Source organism: Nanorana parkeri, unplaced genomic scaffold, assembly GCF_000935625.1.
Source record: "Nanorana parkeri isolate BGI_ZX_2015 unplaced genomic scaffold, ASM93562v1 scaffold12, whole genome shotgun sequence".
In the NCBI taxonomy this organism is placed as follows: domain Eukaryota; kingdom Metazoa; phylum Chordata; class Amphibia; order Anura; family Dicroglossidae; genus Nanorana; species Nanorana parkeri.
This window is the reverse complement of record NW_017306280.1, coordinates 3,844,581-3,865,863: the sequence shown is the minus strand read 5'-3', so window position 1 is coordinate 3,865,863 and position 21,283 is coordinate 3,844,581. Positions and strand designations below refer to the sequence as shown.

Below are 21,283 nucleotides of genomic sequence, written 5' to 3'. Positions count from 1 at the left end.
CAGCAATCAGAGTTGCTGCTGAAATTTCTTCCTAAAAGCAAAATAGTGAAATTCAAGAGGGCTCCTGTATATGCAAGAGATATATAGAGTGTTCAGTCTCAAGTTACCAAGTATTAGTAACCAAAGTTACATTTACTCTATCGGGCTTATTACTTTTATGGACGACATTTACAATATGGCCTAATAAAGTTCATCATACTAGTCTTTATTTAAAGAAGAACTCTCGTCTTACAAATGTCAAGACTGGAACAAACAAAGTAATATGCACAAAAATTTGTCCTATTTAGGTTTGAGATACTGAACCTTTGTTTAAAGGAGAGTGTAAATCCAAAGAATTACCTTCTCTTACTTGCTCCCTGTCAACTATACCATTGAAAAGGTTTAGCTATGCATACGTGCAAACAATACCTGTTGATTCTACTACTGCAGAAACCTTGTAAGCTGATAACTGCACTCTGCCTATGGTGCGGTCTTATGAGTTACATTGTTCCCATTTGTGTTTGTGGACTGCAGAACACTTTCCCCTGTGTTAAATAGAAGAGAAGAGGGGGGAGTGGTTCTGTAGCCATGTACTACGGTGACGAGGCTGCTCCTCCATCAAAGTGAGTGAGTGCCATCACCCAGGACAGGGAGTGTTTGATGACTGAAAAAGTTGACAACTTTTTCAATAATCGATTATAATCGATTATGTCGATTAGTTGTTGCAGCCCTAGTCAGATGGGTAAAGTGCAACAGATTCCTCCATCTACTCTAAATTGTGTGGATGGAGTAATCTCCCACTGGGCCAAGCTTTATTATCTTGCTAGTCGGCCCCACTGCCTGTCAAAACACCTGAACAATGCCTACATCCAATCAGATTGTTCAGTTGTTTTGACAGCCTGCGGGGCCGACTAGCAAGATACTGAAGCTTGGCCCAGTGGGAGATCCCTCCATCCACACAGTTTAGCGTAGATAGAGGAATCTGTTGCACTTTTTCCATCTGACCATAATAAATCTGCAGATAATCTATAGGTGTATGGCCAGCTTTTCCGACAGGATTACCAGGTGAAAGGTATGGGGAAAAACAGCCTGAAAAAATAAAAGTAATGCAGCCACCACACCGCAAGGACTGGAAAGCTGCATTATATTACATTTGTGTTCTTGGGTTTAGATACGCTTTAATGAAAATGTTGTCACTTTTTTGGTTTAGTCCAGTTGTCATTTTTGTAATAAATATCAGTTGTATGAAAAGTTGTACTTTAATAATATAGTGTAAAGAGCAATTAAGTATAGTACTGCACCACCACTAATTATAGATTGATGACGCTTGCAGCAGTTGTGCCTTGTATGGAGGCGCCTTTTTGTTGCCTCCTAGAGGTGCTCTACATGTTTGCGTTCAATTGTTGAATAGGTACAGAATTGAGCTGTGTATGGAAATCCTTATCGATGATTACAGACAATCCTGATCTTGATTCAAAGTATTGTTTTTGTCACTGGGTCACTAGAACATGATGCGGATTGCTTTAGGCACTTGAGATGCTAGATAAGTACAAGTAGATTTTCCACTGTCTTGGACTGCAGGTAGGACTGACCTTTTTGCAGAAGAACAGAGGAAAATGAATGCATGTGCATTGTCGCTGGTTGGTTTTGTTGTTCCTGGCAGCAGGTAAGGTAGATGTATCTCTGCCCATCATTCCCACAATGATATCTGCCTGTTTATGGCCACTCTTAGCCAACTAATAAGGCCACTAATAAGGCCACTATACATGGCTTGATTACCTCTCATTTAGCCCAATTGGTGAGCAAGAGAAAACCAACCAATTATTATTCTGCCCGTGCGGTGAGCAAGAGTAAACCAACCAATTCGCCCATCCATGTTACAGCTAGCTCCACTGCTGGCTGTTGTATTTGGGCAGCCGTGGACCCCAGTGAACCCAATTAAGCTGCCGAACAGAGACTGCATTTGATAGGATGCAATCACTCTTTGGATGATAATCTTCCACCCGGCTCATTTGATATTTTTAAATTGATTTTGGTTGACTCAGGTGGTGTTTGCAGGGCCACCCATGGCTTGAATTTTATTGATTCAGCATGAATCATCCGAAAATTGAGTCATTTTGGGTGACCTATAGAGTGCTTGGCATGACTTGACCATTTCCAGGACTCTCCAAACAAGGGCTGGACAATTCTCAGGAGCTAGGTAGTCAATCCTCCTCAACAAGTACAGGTGGCATCTAACTTTTGAGGTTTTCTCTAGTTTATTAATCAATAATCGATTATGAGAATGGTTGTCAACTATTCTCATTATTGATTGGAAGGGGGGGGGGAGTGTTCTTTTTTAATGCAACTAATCGATTAATCGAAAATCTGGCAACTAATCGATTATGAAAAAAATAGTTAGCTGCAGCCCTACTGCTGTATATGGAGCGGGCACCTAAAAAAAAAAAAGTCCTGCTGACTCCTGAATTCCACATTAATTTGTCCAACCCCGCCCTAAACTTTGCTGGGTTGAATTCACCAAACTGGCAAGTTTACACCGGTGCAGAGGGTAGCCGTACTATAGTGCAAGGAGCATCTATTGATGCCATTAGGGAAGAATAGCTACAGGTTCTAGCTTTTGCAGTTGATGCCCCCCAAGAGCTGTTGGTCGGCGGTCATCTTCTGCCACCCCGAGCTGTCACTTGATGCAGCCAAAAATTATCTTCCTTATTCATCAGTCCTACTGCACTTGAAAGACAAAATCACTTTAGAAAGGTTCCACACGTATCAGATATACAAAGTCAACACAGGCTGGCCCCTGCTGTCTTGATGTACTGTTTACCCTTAACTTGTTCTAAAGTAAACTGCAAGCCGGGGCATGGTGTCTCCAGCACAGGGGCATCCCCTCCTGCTCTTATGCTGGACCTGCATTACTGTGGGAACGTGAAATATCATGGCTATAATCTGCGTCCCCCCCCTCCCTCCCTTCCTCTTCTACCCAAAACCCCCCCTCCTTGCTGCTGATGGAGTTTCACAGCCTCTTTTCCTGATTAGTCTGTCCTTAGCAGCACAGAGGAGGCTCCTCCTTCCCTGACCCTCCAGCTCATACCTACAATTTGTAAAGTTTTTTTTTTTTCCCTCCTGAAAAGAGAGATCATGGATGGGGAAATCACTTAGAGCGTGCTGGGCACATTGTAAACACCAGAGAGAGATAGTTTGGAGACGTCCTGAGAGATCTGGTTATGTGGATCGGGCTTTGTACTCCCATCCATGGACTGACTTTTATTAAGGCTAGCTTAGCACAGCTAAGGGATTGAGCAGCTATGATTCCTGTGCTGGACAGGATGGCATATACCAATCAAATGCGGCCGGTAAGATGCATAACTTCTTTTTTTTTTTTTTGCTTTTCATTCTAAACTAGGAGCTAAGCATTCTAAACTAGGAGCTAAGCCACTTTGTCACCATTTAGTTGTAGAACATTAGTCTATCAGTTTCTCTTGTGTGTTTGCAATGTAGAGTCACGTATCACTTTTATTAAATTTTATTGCTACTTGTATCAGACTTTAATGTTTATTTGTATGTCCACGTTGAAGCTCAACCATGTGCCTTTTGTTTTGGTTTCTAGTCTCGGATGCTATTGACCTAAAAGACCACAAGCTGCAATATTCCCCTCATTATGTCACATCTCCTGAACTGGTGTAAAAGGGTTTAGCCAAAGAAACAAAAAATAGATGATTGTGCATCTGGCAGTCAATTTAGGGCTCCTCTTCATTTACTTGGGTTCGAAAATTGGGGGCAAAAGTTTCTTGAACTGGGATCATTCTTGGAAATTAGAGGCAGTTGGCTACTCGTTCTGCAGAATCGTACTGCAGCCCTACCAGTCTTGCTGGGATTTGTAATTCTTCAGACATAGAAGAACTGCTTGTTGATCTATCTGTGTTTAGTTTTAAGTGGTAGCAGTATAATTTTTGCATGTGCTTGATTGGTTTGTATTTCTCTCCTTCAGGTTGCAGACCGGTTCCCAGGCAGGGAGGTTCCAGCACCCAGGAAAAGGTTGCAGTCTGTGGATGAAGCTCTGCAGGGCAGTCGTCCCCCTCCGGAGGGGGCTGGGGCAGCCTCTCTATCAGAGCTGGGACACACGGAGGGGCCTGGGGTCAGAGAATGGTGCCCATATTGTCAAGCCAAACTGGCAGAACTGAAGAAGCAAGCCCTCAAGCTGGCTGTCCCTGGCTCCACCATGGTAAGAACTCTCATCTTTCTACCAGTGTGAATTCCGTGCCTGCATAATTAAGTCAAAGGTTAAGTCATGAGGTTATGTCTGTACAGGACTGTAGCATGAACCATTTTGATGTGTTATTGCTATGATCCGTTACTATGAATCTATTTAAGGAGCTAGATTGTTGGAGCTTGTTGAATTATCCAAACAACATCTAAGTGAAGGCATTCTGGGTCTCTTGAGTTGGCAACTGATGCTGGCACTTATGGTTCACCAACAGTTGGCAGGATGACATATTATCTGTGCAGTGACTACTTTACCTATACATTCATGCAGTTCTCTCTTGAAAAATAAAAACAAGTTCTACATTTTTCAGCATACAGCTTTTCGTGCCATGCCTCACTGTAAGTGAATACCCCCATCAAGCGTTTACATTTATCATGTGTGTTAGTGGGTGGGCAAGTCAAGAAAAGCAGCGTGGCTTCTTCCCTGGCTGTTGTCTGGGGTTGGCAGCAGAAACTCCCCACTAGTCATGACATTACCTCCCACATACCATTAATTGATGAGTATTATCTTTTGAATTACCATTTTTGGCTTTGTGATATCCCATGCTAAAAGATGCAAGTGCATAGATTCAAGGCTGTAGATATCATTTTTTTCCACACAGCTTCATTAAGGTCCGGTGCACACCTAGGGGATTAATCATGCGGTTTGAATTGCACGATATCGCGCAAAGCACAGATTCGCATTGAAGTCAATGGAGGCTGCTCACACCTTAGCGGGGTGTCGCGTGACCGAAATCGCCTGTCGAGCGAAAAGGTGCAGGAGCTATTTTCCGGCGGTTGTCGCGTGGTTTGGGTCCCATAGGTATTGAAAAATGCGCTACAACCGCGCGGTTTTGCAATGGGCAGTCGCGCGATTGATAACGCAGGACAACCGTACAAAAACAGCTCGCCATCTGAATCGCCTAGGTGTGAACCTAGCCTTCGCAAACTACATTTACATTATCTAGTTTTTGGAGGGTTTTTTGTATTGTTGGACATGGCATAAGGAGAAGTTACCCTCAGGAAAATATTTAGAGAAGATTTTTAAGAATCTATTTGCCTGCTCCCTCCATGTATTGAGTATGTGCAGAGAGCCTAACACTTTTATAAAAGAAAAGATGCATCTGGTACTTGTCGAGTATCAGATTCCCTTTAAGTTTCTCTAAAAGGTCCTGCTACATTTAAAGGTCATCTCCACCTAAAACTGATATACCACTGGCTTTTAGACAAAGGAGCGTTCCTTGCAGTAGTCTGTGGTCACACCTCATGCTGCTGTACCACCGTAACCAACATCCTTTCCTCACGGCTGGACTCCACAATTATTTGTTGAGCTTGCATTAAGGAGTATTCCCTGGAGAGCGTGACACCGTCATTTTGGCTTTGGAATGGCTGTGGCATTTGTGCTGATCAGGGAATTGTGGTGGTGATACGTCACTGCTGGAGACATGCTAGGGATAAAAGTCACTGATGATCGAGGCTCAGATTGTGATAGTGTACGTTATAGCAATGTGTCTTTGTGAGTGTTTAGGAGTATGCTTCATTATATGTGCCCCTTCTAAATATTTCTCCTTGAAGGTGAAGTATAAGCAACTAGTGTTGCTATCCGGGCTTTTTGTGTTCTGTAAAAAAAAAAGTACTTTTGATATGTTCTTGTCCTTTTTAGAAAAAAGTTTTCAAATACTTGGGCTTTATGTCATCACAACACTGGCTATTGCTAAATGCTGATCTCATAAAATATGAGAGTTTTGCATGAAACTCGCACAGAGGGACACTGCCTACCTGTTGTTTCCCATTGTCTTCCAGTTCATTATTTTGTCTTGCTTTGAGATAAATTCCTGTAGTGCCCAGTATCCTCCTAGTTGCTGGTTGAAAATACAGTCCAAGGTGTTGAGAAAAGGGGTATGTTCCTTCCTGGAGATCCGACTGATTGTGTCTGCCCTAATGTGTCTGCCCTAATTAATGTTTTTAATGGTAATCGGTGAATCCAATGTGCAATAGTGTCTGTTTTTTCAATAAAATTATATATATTTTCTACAATAAATTTACGTGTCCGGATCCTTAAGTTGACCGCTACTAACCCGTTACCTTCTACCCTCTTTTTTTTTGCACAGTCCAAGGTCTTCACTGGTTCCTGTGTTGTCTTCTCTATGATAATTGCAATCTCACCCACTCCTATTGCAGTATGAGATTTACAGAATCATGTGTCTTATCCCCTGAAAAACCAGGAGAGTGTTAGCCTGCACTGAATTTTTATCAAACTTTAAATGAAGCGTAACTCTAGTCAGTGGTGTCACAAGGGGGGTCGCCCCTGGCTCTAGTCAAATATTATTTTTGTTTTTTGTGTTGGCATGGAGTTTTTCTTGCAGTCTGCACTTTGGAGATTTCCTCTCACTTTCTCTTCTGATGACAAGTTGACATTGATCAGGATACTTCATAAGTAACAAAAACATACACAAAACAAGTTTAGAAGGGTTAAGAATTCTGTCTATATTGCTGTTCAAGTCTTCTTGTATGATTTACCCCAGTTCCTTTCTTTTTGTTGTCCCGGTGTCGCTAAAACAAAAAGTGAGAGGAAATCTACCCAGTGGGGTTACAGACCGTAGCCCTTCCCTTGGCCTTCCATTAAACTTTGAATTGTTTCCCATGTGGTTATATGTACCTCCTCATGTATCACTTGCCCATCCCGTTTAGATTGTAAGCTTTCACGGGCAGGGCCCTCCTTACCGTCTTGAATTGTATAGTAATGTCTTCCTTATATTGTGAAGCGCTGCGTAAACTATTGGCGCTATATATATCCTGTATAATAATTATATGTGTCTTTGTTCTTTAAAGCTAAAAAAAACCCCCAAATTTTACCTACTGTAGAGTGGCCAATGTTAGCTCAACTAGAACTGAAAGCATACCATCTGAGCGCATACTGTATGTTAACATGAACTGTTGAACATATTATGTGGATATTTATTTTTAACACTCGAATCAGTGACGGGAAAGCTGATTGACTTGTAATGTGCAGCACATTGCCGCTTCTCTTCTCATATAAAGCCTCAGCGAGCTGTAATTGTTCCAGGGCTCCAGCCAACATCTGGTGCTCAGATAGACGTGCAGGCCTTCTCCAAGGCTGCAGAATGGGCAATAATTATAAGCTGCCTGAACAAATTCCTCACTGTATCTGCTGCTTTTTTTTTTTAATGCTTGTGAGAAAGAAAGCGGCCGTGACAATTAATGACAGGGTGACCCAAGGCAGCACTGTGTGATCTTGGCTCAGGAAGGAAATCGACCTCTCCCAGTGACATGGGAGGGATCTGCGACAATAACGCGTTAGATTGTGTTTTCACGTTTTAAAGGCAAAAAAAATTTAAAATACTGCTTGGCATTCACTTTGTCTGGTATGAAGGATACAAATTCATATATATTCTGTCTTTAAAATACAAATGTGAAAGGCTTTAGCTTATTGTAAATCTTACAAGTGCTGGCTAATGTTGTAAAAACTTTATTTGTGTGTAGAGGCGTTTCTACAGAAACAGCGCCTATGGCAAGCACTGAAATTGCATCGTCCCCCCCATACATCAGAGTCCTCCCATACATCAGAGTCCCTCCTTACATCAGACATCAGATATGGTTGTTCATATGACAAAGAACTTCAATAAATGAAGCTGTTGCAATCTTAGAAGGACTGGTGTGCTGGTGACATTTCTACAATCCCACTTACATCACAGTCCCAGGTTTCTCCCCATACTTGGATGTAAGGGGGGACTCTGATGTCAGAGGGAACTCTGGGACCTCTGGTGTAAAGGAGTCCGTACACCAGAGGCGGCGATCTTCAACCCTCTGTCATCATTCAACTCCTTTACTGCTGCTTGATTGCTAGAATGCCAGGTGGTCCTAGCAAGTAACCGGAAGCATAATGCCAGCCACTGTTTGTGTGTGTGTGTGTAGAGCTTGTAATGATATATGGATTTGGGGGGCATATTTGCCTATTATTTAAACGGGGGGGCATATTTGCTTATTATGTAAATGGACTTTGCTATCTTATTACAAGAGCTGCAAAGTGGTTGAACCTTGCTGATCCTCCCTGCAGCCTCTAATGACATGATGCACCAATAATGGTCCTGGTAGCCAGAAACCATGTGATCTTTGTTTCGGCCTTGAAATTTGTCAAGACAAAAACTTTTTTTTTCTTCTAGTTTACTATAGAGTAGGGAAGGATTAGAACTGTTGTCTGTTTTTTTATTGCTATCTGGGGTTTCATTAAGCTGGCCAAAGACCAATAGGTTTTTTTGTTTTTTTTTGTTCTGCATGCGGGCTGAATGGGAAAAAAAAATCAGATTCCACTGGGCGTGCCTCTGTCAAAATACCTGGATAGTGTCTGCAGCTGATTGGCTGCAGTCCCTGTTAGGGCGATTTCTGATCGAAGGATGCTGGGCAAAAGGCTGCTGACAAGGCCACCAACAGAGTAAATTTGTCCAGCTCATAGAGTTTAAAGCTGTCCATGCATGGCTCAAATTTTGGCCGATTCTTTAGAATCAGCTGAAACTCAAACTGTGGGTGGCCCCACTGGGCTTGACAAACTTCCATTGAAAAATCTAGGGAGCCCACTGGTAAAATGTCAGCTGAACAATGACTGCAGCCAATCATTTGCAGTCGCTGTTCATGTATTCAAGCAACTGCGAGATCTCAGCAGTGTAAGTTTCCTCCATCCACACTGTTCAGCATGGATAAGGGGAAATGATTGGTTTACTTTACTCAATGCAGTGTCATCACAAGGGGGGTGCAGTCTGCACCCGGGTGACACCAATGGAGGGGTGAAACCAAAATGACTGACAGTCATTTTGGTGTCACGCCCTCCGAAAAGTCGGGCACTCGGTCGTTGACAGTGTTACCAAGATGGCCGCTGGCAGGCGTAAATAAGATGGCCGCGCATGCACGATGACGCCACGGCGAGGTGTCACCCGGTCTTCGCTCCAGTTGACACCCGGCCTTGGGATGCCCCGTGACTCAATGACAAAGAAAAAATGAATGTGCATGTTCAGCTTCATCTAAACCTTTTAGAGAAAAAGTTGAAATTTGCATATAACTTCAGCTGCCCATATTTCTGAATCTACCGATTTTTTGCTTTGTATATGCGATTTTATCTTTTTACTAATGGTAATCTCTGCGCATGCATTATTTCATCACACGCTCCGTTTCAATTGCCGTATATATGTGACCGGTTTTCTTCATCGTAATACTAATAGCTTACTGAGGGAGGATGGCACCTTTGCATCCCACAGCTCCAGACTTGTAGACGCCGACTTTTGGCTGACTAAAGAGGTATGCGATTGAAATATGGGCACTTCCCCTTTTAAACAGATGAATTGAGGATTTCTAAGAAATTATTCACAGCGGACGGCAAACAAAATGGGGAACAGGTGGTCACCTCCATCAGCCACGGAGCCCCGGCCCTGCAGAGATGTCAGTAGATAACAAGATTCTAAAAAAGCACATGTGGTGCCATGTCGGGACTGCAGACAAGCGTGTTCAGTCTTGCTGTTCAACAGGTGTGGACACAAGGCTGTGACATGCCCTGACTATAGCACATTGGAATCTTAATATATGTCCAGGATTTAGCTAAGTGCAGCGCTAGTGGATGTCATAAAACCCTCATAATGTAGAGTTATGGAAGGAAGTTTCTCTATATAAACAGTTCCCATTCCAGCCAAGTAGCTTAACCGTTTTGTTCTCCTTTATCTTATAGACGTCTGTGCACTACACCGGTGCCATATAAAGAATTGTTTATATTACCTAATTACAGTGTTGATATTACTCCTCATACTGTTATTCTAGAAACTGTGTGATAATGTGGCGGTAGGAAGACTCCTTCAGGGGCTGTTTATTATATGCCAAAAAACTCCTGAATACACTGTACATACCACAGACTGTAGTATGGAATTCAAGTTGCTAGGACACATGCATCAAAGCCCATCTGGACTTTCAATTAAAGCTGAACTCCGGCCTTACCTTTTAGTCTTGCAGAGTTGTACAGACACCTCCTCTTACAAGCAGAGTAAGTAGAAGTATATGACCCAGCATCAGCAGGGCCGATGCTAGACTATTTTGCGCTCTAGGCTACTTGCAGCCCCTCACCTGCAGGGCGACCCCCAGTCCCCTCGAGCGGCCCAATCTTTCTGCCGGCTAGCTTCTGCAAGCGACAGGTGAATGTAAGCAACTGGGAGCAGTTGCCAGCCTGCTATTGGCTATTTTAATTTGAAATGGCCAATAGCAGGCTGGCTATTGAAACCCCCCCCAATGAGCAGATGAGTGGGCCTGAGAGAGAAAGTTGTCTCTCAGTTCCGCTCATCTGCTCAGTGGGTGGGTACAATAGCCAGCCTGCTATTGGTGTTTGTAATTTTAAATAGACAGGGAGCGAGTGTTCGAGGCTGAGCCAATCAGTCCATGTGTTGACAAGAAGCAGACTAATAGGAAAAAGCAGAGTGACAGAGAAATAAGCTCATTACTGTGCTGCTTCTCCTTTCACTGTCCTGTCACAGCCAGGGGTGGGTCTGGGGTGACTTGGTCTCAGAAGTGAGTTGAATGATGCTGGCCATCAGAGTAAGGCTATCTAGCGGCAGGAAAAAAAAATGGGGGAAATCTCTGGATTGAAGCTGAATATTGAAGCAGTTTTGTCTTTTTATCATTTTATGGGCTTTAAAATCCAATTTAACCTTTGAATTTGTAATTGCTGTGATGCACTCGGCCTATATAAACTGTAATACATTTGGGTGTCCTTATTTTTTTTCATGTATTAATGTTCTGCAAAAAGAGTTAAAATGCCTTTCTACCGGCAAATTGCTGGAGATGCAGACTGCTGCTTAACATAGAGCGTAGTGGTCTGACATGTTTCCTGCACACTGTTCCAATCACCAGTGCTCACGCTCCCTAATAACCAGGTGACAGCAGCTGCATCAGCAAGATAGATAGACGATAGATGTGATAGATGGGTCCGGGGGAAAGATCTATTCCAAACCACATGTAATTGTATCACATACGAATACATGCAGACTGCCAATTACAGATGCGGCTGCTGTCACCTGGTCATCGCCTTGAATGGGTGACAGTGGCCGCATCTAAACTGGCAACTTGGGTTTCCTATGGTAGGAATACAACATTTCCATAGTGTGAATGTAGCCATGTTCCACATTTGCCTATTTAACATTTGTTATGTTTCTCATTCACCTTCCATAACTTTATTTCTTTTTTAAATTACTGCTTGCATAAAACATGTCCTATTCTGAAAGAAAAGTTGTTCTCCGTACTGAATTTTGCTCTAAAATGAAAGGGGGACTGAGCTGGCCTTGTCTGTTCTGTGCTGGCAGATCTCATTATCAGTTGTAAACTAGATGTAAACATTGTCTGTACCAGGGACATGCAATCAGGGGAGGCAGGTGAGGCAGAGCCTCACCTAGTATTATGGAGGAAAAAGCTGTCAGCTTCAAGTCTGAAGCTGACAGCTTTTTCTCCATTCAGAGCCTCCCTGTTCTGTAACCTGTCATGGATGGAATTCTGCCTGTTAATTACAGGTGGCGCTGCATCTAGATTTTGACACATAGTTAGGTTACACAGCAGTGGGCTTCCCCACTGCTTGTGTAACCTAATTATTGAGGCAAGAGCTGTCACAGCCTCTACTCTGTGTTATAGGTGTGAGCTCTGTGGATGGTTTGGACCAATGGCAAAGCGCCATTGGTCCAAGCTTTCTAATCAAAAAAAGAAAAGAAAAAAACCACTGAGGCCATCGACCTCGATGCCTCAGCAGTGACGAGCAAGTGAGGGACAGGGAGGCTCCTCCCTGTCTCCTCCCGCCCTTCTTCACACTAGCTTGGGGATCGGGTTCGGGTGAGGCTTCGGTGGGCTGGGGTGGGGCTACAACATGACATATGGGCGGGGCTTCATTGGACTGGGAGCGGGGCGAGGCTGGGGAATGCCTCACCCGGAACCAAAGGTACCACACGTCACTGGTCTGTACTAATAAACAGTTAAAGATCTAGAAGCAGTGTATGTAAATGAAGGGGAGCTCAGTCTGTCCCTGGTCTTTTTATGTGGACAGCCAGTGTTTCCTATCACTTGAAAACTTGCAAAGGCCTGCTACAAAGAGACATTGAAAAAGGTCAGAATTATTTTTCTTACATTTCTTTGAGGTATTCTGTGTGAATAGTAACACATAACAAACATATAAAGGGGTTTTCTCAAACTTGACTGCAAAAGTGGAAACACGTTAAGACCATCTGATCTTGCCCTTTAACAGGGATCACATGACCACGTGCCTAGGCTTTTAATCACTCATCTGGTATAGTAGGGAACCTGGAGCAGTAAATTATCTGGGAAAATAAATCCTTTTTATTACTCTTATTTCTCTTTATTCTCCTAAACAAGACTAACAAATCTTTATGTCTATATCTGAGTATAGATCTGTTTTTATACACTGTGAGCAATTTCTAGTCGTCTGGAAGTGTGAATAAAAACCACATGTGTATTCCACATTTAAAAAAAAACATTGCCTGCTGTAGGAGGTATTTGAAAATAGATCTGTATCACTGCTTTATATTGGAGTAACGATTACACGTATTGAAGATCTTGTTTCTGCTTCCCTGCACTTTGATTTTCCGCCTAATCTTTGCTCCATTCTGATATGATTTACACAACTCCAAACCCAAACAGTACTGTGGAACACTACTTAATGACACCTTCCAGTTTCCTGCCATAAATTAGCTCTCGACGTCCCTGTTATTATTATGGATTTCCACATTTTCTGGTGATTACATTGTTTCTGTTAACTTTCTATATTATAACTATCATTGTCTAAAGAAACAATGTCATTTTTCCTGTGAGAGAAGTCTGGGCGAAACTGCGGACTTTGGAGGAAACCGACCCTTTCTGACCGTCGCTTTAATTGAAATATTTCCTGCGCAATGACTATAATATTCGTTTTTAGAACTCACCTTTTTTTTTTGTGTGCTGTTTAAGAATAATAAATACTGCTGTGTTTGAGAATTGACTCTTCCTGAATAATTTAGATTCACTAGTAAATTTGCACATTGCATATGAATAAAACAATAACACTGCAAGAAAGTATTTAAAGCGATACTAAAATTAGGAGTTAAATCTTAAAAGTATATTCAAGTATCTTAACTATTAACAAACATGTATCTTATTTGTGTATCACTCGGCTGTAAATCCTCCAATCATCTCTGAATTGGTGCTGACACTGTCCTTCCTTCTGGAGGGTGGCTACTTTTGTTCCCCATGGTTCTTGTGTGGGTTGTAAAGTAGCCACCTAAAGTTGGTGGCAGGGCCTCTTTAAACTCATCCTTTACACTTAAAGGTACACTCCAGCCAAAATTACACCTCCAGATGCATGCAGGGAACAGAGCGTTTCAGTGTTTAATTCTAGTATTGCTTTAGTGCACCCATTTTCTCTGTAATCGGGTGATCTTGGAAAGGCACCTGCTTGTGATGCTGAAACACCCTCCTTGCTGCCTTTCATAGACATGTCTCTTGTGCCTGGCATTCACCAGGCAAATTCAAACCTGTCCGGGAAGCTTGAATATGAGAGGTGATGCAAGAAGCAGAGATGGAGAATGTTACACAGCACAGTTGCTGCAGCCTTACTACTGACCCTGTGAAGTGGTCAGCGTGTGCTGTGACTGCAGCATATTACAGGGTCCGTGCTCGGGCACTTCCTGTAATAGGTTGACAGAAGTATCATAATTTTGCTCCTACGATCCCCCCCCCTCCTTGTTGAGAATACATGTTGATGTGATATTACGTTACTTTCAACAATTTCAAATCTACAGCTTTCATTATAATAATACCCTACTCCTTGTTGAGAATACAAACAGCCATGTGACACACATTTTACGGGCATGGCCTACTATTGCCACCATCAGGAAGCCAGGCCAGATCAATGATGTGCAGCCAACGCTGGAGTGACTACAAGTTAGAAAATGGCTAAGAGAGGCTGAGGGAGATCAACAACCCTGAGATAGGAAAAAGGAATGAAAACCAAGAGAACATTAGTTTATGTTGAGAAAATATGTAAAGTGTTGATAAAGTTATAATGCATATTGCTTTAGCAAACTGAATGTCACCCACTTAGGGTTTAGGGCTATTGTAAGGGACCTACGATCATAAGAAAATATTTGGCTGATTGAATTCCGGTGTTTTCGTCTGTCTGAATTTGCAAGATTGTGAAAACATATTCAGGAAGCCAAAGTGTTCAAAGAGCCATTGATAGCTCGTCTTGGTCACATGCTGGTGGATAGTACAGGTTTCCCAGTGCAATATGGGAGGTATATCCATATTTACAATAGATCAAATTTACCTGTCCGTGGATGATGGTAAATGACCTGTGTCGTGGTGGGTGGCAAGGCTTCTTGGCCCTGGGAAACATACACCTACTTGGTCCTGGGACCCAGCTTGAGCCCAGGTGCGCAGGTTAAAGCATTTGCCCTATGAGGTCACTCTGTGTGGTCTCAATTCTGTGGGTCTCAAAGAGAAACTTCTTTGATAACAATATACAGAGGACTTGATGATTGCTTAATGAGCCCCCTCTCCATTACATTTGTGTCTTTGTGAAGGTCAGTATTAATGTCATGTCATGTCATTGTGTGCTAAACCTCTGATAATCTTGTTCCGAGGTAGAATTACAGACACAAAACAGCACATTTTGTTTCCAGGTTGTAAAGGGCAGTGACCACCATGGATAAATATTACACAGGGTCCCTCTGTCTGAATGTTTTCACCATCAAGTCTTGAATTGCTACTTGTTAGGAAGGGGATGGGCTATAATGCAACAAAAAATGCTCAGGGTTTCTTTTTTTTTTTCTACTATCATATTATATAAAAAAGAACCCCAGGCAAATAAAAAAAACTTTCCCTTGTAGTGGGGCTACCCTCGCATTGCAAGGGTTGGGTGCTTGTTTTGGTCCAGGGGTTGGAGTAAAGCATTTTTACTTACCTGATCCTGGGTTCCTCCAGGCCGCTAGCCCTGTCCCTGCAACCTCTTCTCCCCTGGGTTCTGGTGGTCCAAGGACCGCTGACATATGAAGGTCTATTGACGTGAGGATGCCTAGGTGGCATTGCTGGAGCGGAGGGGGAGAGAGGTAAGCCCTGACCGCCCGAGAAGCCAGAATCGGGTAATTAAAACTGCTTTTTTTGCATCCCCTATACAAAGTGAGCACTGCTAGGGTGTGAAGGGTAAGGCGGATGCAACAGGAGATGAAAGGTAATCTCTCAAATGTAAACAAAATTTGCATTTTAGACAGTTCTCACATGAACAAGTGTTCCCATTTGATGATTGACTAAGCAGACAATGCCTGAATAAAAAAAAAAAAAGCAACTATATAAACTTGTATTTTTAACCATAGTATTATACTTAATGAAAATACTTGTGTATTTTAAGAACCTATAAATGTACTTTTAAAGCCAATCTTCGGGATACTGTTAACCCCCCTCAAGCAGATTGCTGGAGCTAAAAAAACAAAAAAACAAACTCGAATGTCTATTTTACTTGCCTAAAACCGCAGTCATGTGATCCTCCTGTATGAAGTCCTGTACCGGATCCTTCTTAGGGTGTCCACTTCACCGCCTGTTTCCATTGGCTATACACTGGGGATCAATTAACGTGGATAACCACTTTAAGGCAGGCGGTTGTACTTTAAAGAGAACTTTTAGCAAGTAACATTACAGTCAATCCTAAAATTTGCATTGTTCATAGAGATCCTTATTCTTAACAAACCGCCACAGAGCTGACATGCAAATTCTGCAATTAAAGTCATTTTGCGGCCCGCCAAAGGCAAGGCAGGGAAACATCAGTCACTTAGCAATTAGTTGTAAAATGTTGAAAATTCCATATTTTATTAATTTTGATGCTGTTAATATTTCAGGAGTGGAATGATACATTGCACAGTGATGGGAATGAAGTGAAGTGACTCGCCGTTTTTTTTTTTTTATTGGAGAGATTTATACTTTTTAATTACCCTGTAATGTAATCCAAAATGCTTTATACAGCCCTGGGATTTCTGACTCATCCTGACATCTCTATCATACATTAATTATTCTTGAACTTTTATACCAATATTTAACTTGAGTTTTTTTAAGACAGGAGGCGGTTTTCTCAGTACATACAACATAGTTCTTTAAAGAAAACCTGTACGTAGGGAAATATAGAGGCTGCTGAAAATACTTGGTCCATGGCTGTAGTGGGTTCTGATGGCTTTATTACTGATTCACTGACCTGAAACAAATGCACAAGTGAAGAGTTCTGATGTCATTTGGCGCATGCTTGTTCTAGGTTGGAGACGGTGGCATCACTAGGGGGGTGCGGGGGGTGCAGCCCGCACCCGGGTGACACCATTGGAGGGGTGACACCAAAATGATTGACAGTCATTTTGGTGTCACCACCTCTGAAAAGTCAGGCACTCGGTCATGGGCCGTGAGTCTGACAGTTGCAGGAGACGGGAGGTGAACGTCCCCTCCTCTCTCTGCCAGTGTCCTGTACCAAAATAAACGGCGGCAGGTATCGCCAAGATGGCCGCGCATGATGACGGAGGGATGTCACCCTGTACCTGCTCCGGGTGAAACCCGGCCTCGGGACGTCCCTGGTTGGCGATAGAAAGTATTAAACACCCAACTGAAGTTTGTTTAAATCACTTAAATGCATTCCAGGTACATCAAAAAAAAAGGTGGTCTTACTTTAAAAAGCAGCCACAGCCTGAGTATAAAACCCTGCACCCTGACGGTTTGATGCCAACTGTCCTGGATTTGCTGGGACAGTCCTGCATCTAGGTGTTCTATTCTGATGCTGCATCCCAAGGTCACAGCATCACACTTTTTTTTAAGTTGCCAAGCATGTAAAGCAGCTCAGAAAAGGTTATTTAACGGAGGGAAACTTGGCTGTGAGTGGGCAGTTCCAGAAAAATTAGGGGTGGGACCACTTGGTCATAATCTGTGCTCGGCCACCCAGTAGGTGGGCATGATTTCATCAGGGCCTCCCAGATGGTGGCTGTGTTAAGTGTGAGATGTGGACAGGGGTGACAGTGTCCTGGGAACTTGGGCGAATATGTTGGCAAGAATGTGCTGCAGTGAAGAACCCTTGCTCTCTCTGGGGAAGCAGTGGTTCCTCTGCAGAGGCCTGACATGTCCCCTGCTGAGTCAGACCTATATCTCTGCAATCAGCAAAGTTTATACTCCCTGCTGATTTGAAAAGCTTTAGCAAGGGATTTGTCAGACCTTTGTCTGGTGGTCAAAGAAGACGAGGATTAGATGGAAATTTGAAGATCAGTTTTGGAGTAGACTTGCCCTTTAAATTGTCTTAGGACACTTTGTGCAAGGACCACCTTGGTCCACTAAAATCCAAAGTGTCAAATTCTGCAAAATCTTCAATTTTACATGTAAATTCCATTCACTTGGTGAAACATTTGGCACGTCGGCGCAGAAGGCGATGCAAAACGGCCTGTATGCTGTGTTTTTTCAAAGTGCCCTAGCTGACATAGTGATAACACAGATTTCATCACTTTTTCTAATTGTTTAAACATGTTTCTGTTCTCTGACTGATGTCACTTTGCAGAGCTGGGTGATTCAGGGTGATTTTGGGAACTAGCCAGTCTCTTAAGAGGGATGCCGGAAAGCTTCATCAGTCATCCGCCAGATTATGTGCATTTAAAGGGACGAAACCCCATTTATTTTTCTGAATGTGCATTATATGTCATGGGAAATACATTTTCTGTACACTGTTTTATTTGATATCCTTGAAAATATTTAAGTCTCTTGCTCCCTGCTTTTCTGACACATCGATAAACCTTAAAGTGGACCTAGCGTCACATATATTTTTTTAAGTGCATGCGACTGTAACACTTCCAGTTATTAGGAGATCAAGGTACATGTAACCTTCAGACTGGGTTCACTCCTAGGCGGCATCGTTTTTGCGCATTAACTGCATGCGGTTATATACGCGTTGTGCACATTTGTATGCGCGGTTTAAAGCCTGAAGACGTGCATTTGATTGGCAGCTCATAAACCATTGTGAGCAATGGAAGAACGCACGTATAAACATGCAGAAACGCTCACGAAAATGTGCAGCATGCTTCTGTTGCACGTTTTCGGGAATTTCAAATGAAGTCTTTTAACTGCCCAAAAAAGCTCCTGTATCTTTTCAGGCATTTTTGGTGTTTTTTCTGCTGGTGTTTTTCTGCTCAGGTGTGAACCAGGGCCACTGAAAATCATGGGATTTCTTGTGTTGGGCAGTTAAAAGCGCTTTTCCAACTGCTCAAAAACTCCTAGGTGTGAACCAGGCTCAATCTGTAAGGGCAGAGACATTTTAATCCAACATTTATGGTGAGCATCTGTTGCAACAATCCTGGTGTCTGGGCATTTCTTGGTTCTGTTCGCAAGTGTCAGCCGCTGCGGCCGCCTCTCACCTTGTGACTTGCTAAAAAGTTACAATTAGACCTATAACCCTGGAAAAAAATTGTTTCATTTCGGATCCATTCAGATTTTTATTCCTTTAGCTTTTCGGATCTAAAATTTGATTCGGTTCAATATTCGGATTTGGGATCCATCAGAATTTTTGGTTTGAAATGAAGTCACATGACCATGCCTGTAATGCAGCCCCCTACAGCCCCCCAAAAAAATCTGATTGGCCAGTAAACAGTCACATGTGTGGTTTAGTTTAACTTTAAACGAAATTCAGAGGGATCTGAATGTTCGTTAAACAAGCATTCGCATACGCATGCGTTAGAATTCGGAAATTTGGATGCATCCAGTTGTCCGAATTCAACGACATTTGTTCGAATATGCATTCAGATCATAACGATATTAATGTGGCTAGTTACAATATTGCAGTCTGATCACTGGGGGAAGGGGGGAGGGCAGGTAAAATGCATCCTCCTGCCTGCAGCAGACTGATGGCATTATTTCAGCCTAGGCAAAGTCACTGGACTGGAGCTAAAAGACTGCTTTTTAATGATAAGGGATGCCAATTTTTGGGAGAAATGATTCTGTTTCTGCATATTGTGACACCAGGACTTTACTCAGACAGGCTTCTAAAGTTACTGACAGGTCCACTTTAAAAGGGAACTACTGTGATTTTTGTCATTGTTATAATTACGTGAATGCAATTTTAAAGTAACTTTTTCCATTTCTGTATTTCTACATTATCTCCGTAGTATACTTGAATTTGGCAGTGCATTTAGCACCTTTGTAGAATAACTGCAGAGAATAAAGGATAAAACGCATAGACGATCCGTTGTTTTTAATCTGTTTGAGCAGACTGATAGACCTGCAAGGGAAAAGTAAAGCACAATCCCTGTGCAAACCGATGGGAAAAAAGAAATTACTTCTGTTCCTCATTTTTTATGTCCCCATGTTTATTAGTCCGTCTGTGTCTTCTGATAAAGTGGCAAGGTGACAGGTCCATTGAAGTATAATAAGCTGTAATTAAGTTAATATAAAGTAAATGTGCTGTTCGGGGTGAATGTAAAAATTTGTTTATGGCAGCATAATTTTCAGCCATACAAAACATCTAAAATATCTAATAGCTCATAATAGACATGCCGACGTTCCGCCTGTGAGTAAGCAGTCTGGTCTGCTGCTGCACTTCCACTGTGACCCCCGGTGTGCACATTTTTAAGTGACTGCATACATAGTCGGTCATCATTCCAGTAAAAACAAACCTCCTTACTGGCGGCACCGTGCAGAATTGATATTCCCAAATGACACAAGTTTTCAAGTAACTCTGACTATTTCTTTTTCATTTTATCATACGCTGAAAGGAATTTGGCATAGCACAGTTGGAACAAAAGGCTAGTGTGAGTGACTGGGATTCAAAGCTGTCCTCGAAGCACCAAGTGAGGTTGAAGCATAAAAGCTCCTTAAAATGAGTTTTGTGTTCTGATCACCGATGCAGTACTAGTCCTGTGTAAATCCAACTGTAGCCAAAGCTTTGGATAGAGTGGGGAAGGCTTAGGATCTCCATCAGGTTTTAAGTGCCTGGTTGCAAAATGGGTGTCCTTGTCTGGTAGAAGACCTTTTATCCAGGCAGCTCTCTGAAAAACAGGGGCCATAACTCGCATCTTGCCTCAATGAGGCTAGAGGTATCAGGAGTAGGCATGAGCTCAGGTATGGACCAAACCCAGCCCAAGCCGGAGATCCTGCAAACAATAAGCTCCTTGGAATAACTTCCACCCACACTGCAGCTGCTTATAAACAAAGGGGCGGGAATGTAATGTATCAAATATAGGCATGTAGCCGTATAAGGTGAATGACATCACTCCATCCCATCACTTTGCTTACATCAAATTGCGGACGAGGAAGTCCCTGCCCGCACATGATTGGGTGGGGTAGAAGCAGCTTCCTTCCAGGTTTGGGAGGATTGGGAGGAAGTCCTTTGGGGTTTGGAGGAGCTCAGGTTTGGGGCGCGTTTGGTCCAATCCTGAGCACATCCCTAATTAGGAGGAGAGTTCCAGAAGAACTGTTGTATCCAAAAATTTTTCTTTATTGCATTCAGTAAAAAAACAATGCATGGGGTTTAATGTGATAATAAAAAAAAAAATTCTGGACACAACTGGTCTGGCGCTTTCCTTCTGATACCTCCTAAGTTTAAAATGCTCTCTGTGCCCCCCTTACATGGATTCTTCTTAACTTCCTAATCTGTTAGACACTCGTTACCTTGACGGGAAGTTAGTGGAAATCTCCCCTAATGCATACAGTATAAGGAGTCATCCTCTGAAAGAGGTCTGAAGCTATAAAAGAGATTTCTTTCTGATCTGTCTTGAAACCCAAACAATAGAATGGAAGTAGACGGAAATCTCCCAAGCAAGGACGCACAGAACAATAAAGGCAAAATGCATTCCTTGTGGACCATCACTATGCTGAGCAGCCCCACTGACCATTAGGAATGTGGGTTGGAGAAGCTGCTGCTGGTACATGCAGGCACCTCATGGTGCCTTTATCTTTACAGCTGCAGATTTTTTTCTCCCATGACAAAGTTTCTTTAATTTAGATTTTGTTGTTCCTTTTGCACAGCACAGCTCTG

General features: G+C 42.6%; 1 protein-coding gene across 1 annotated transcript in view; it reads left to right on the top strand.

Moving 5' to 3' along the window:
- The window catches only part of KIF26A (kinesin family member 26A), a 142,746-nt gene that overhangs the window by 11,137 nt on the left and 110,326 nt on the right, over positions 1-21,283 (top strand). Inside the window, exon 2 of the mRNA XM_018556700.1 lies at positions 3,965-4,198. Coding sequence (XP_018412202.1) covers positions 3,965-4,198 — 234 coding nt within the window. The remainder of the gene's footprint in view (positions 1-3,964; positions 4,199-21,283) is intronic.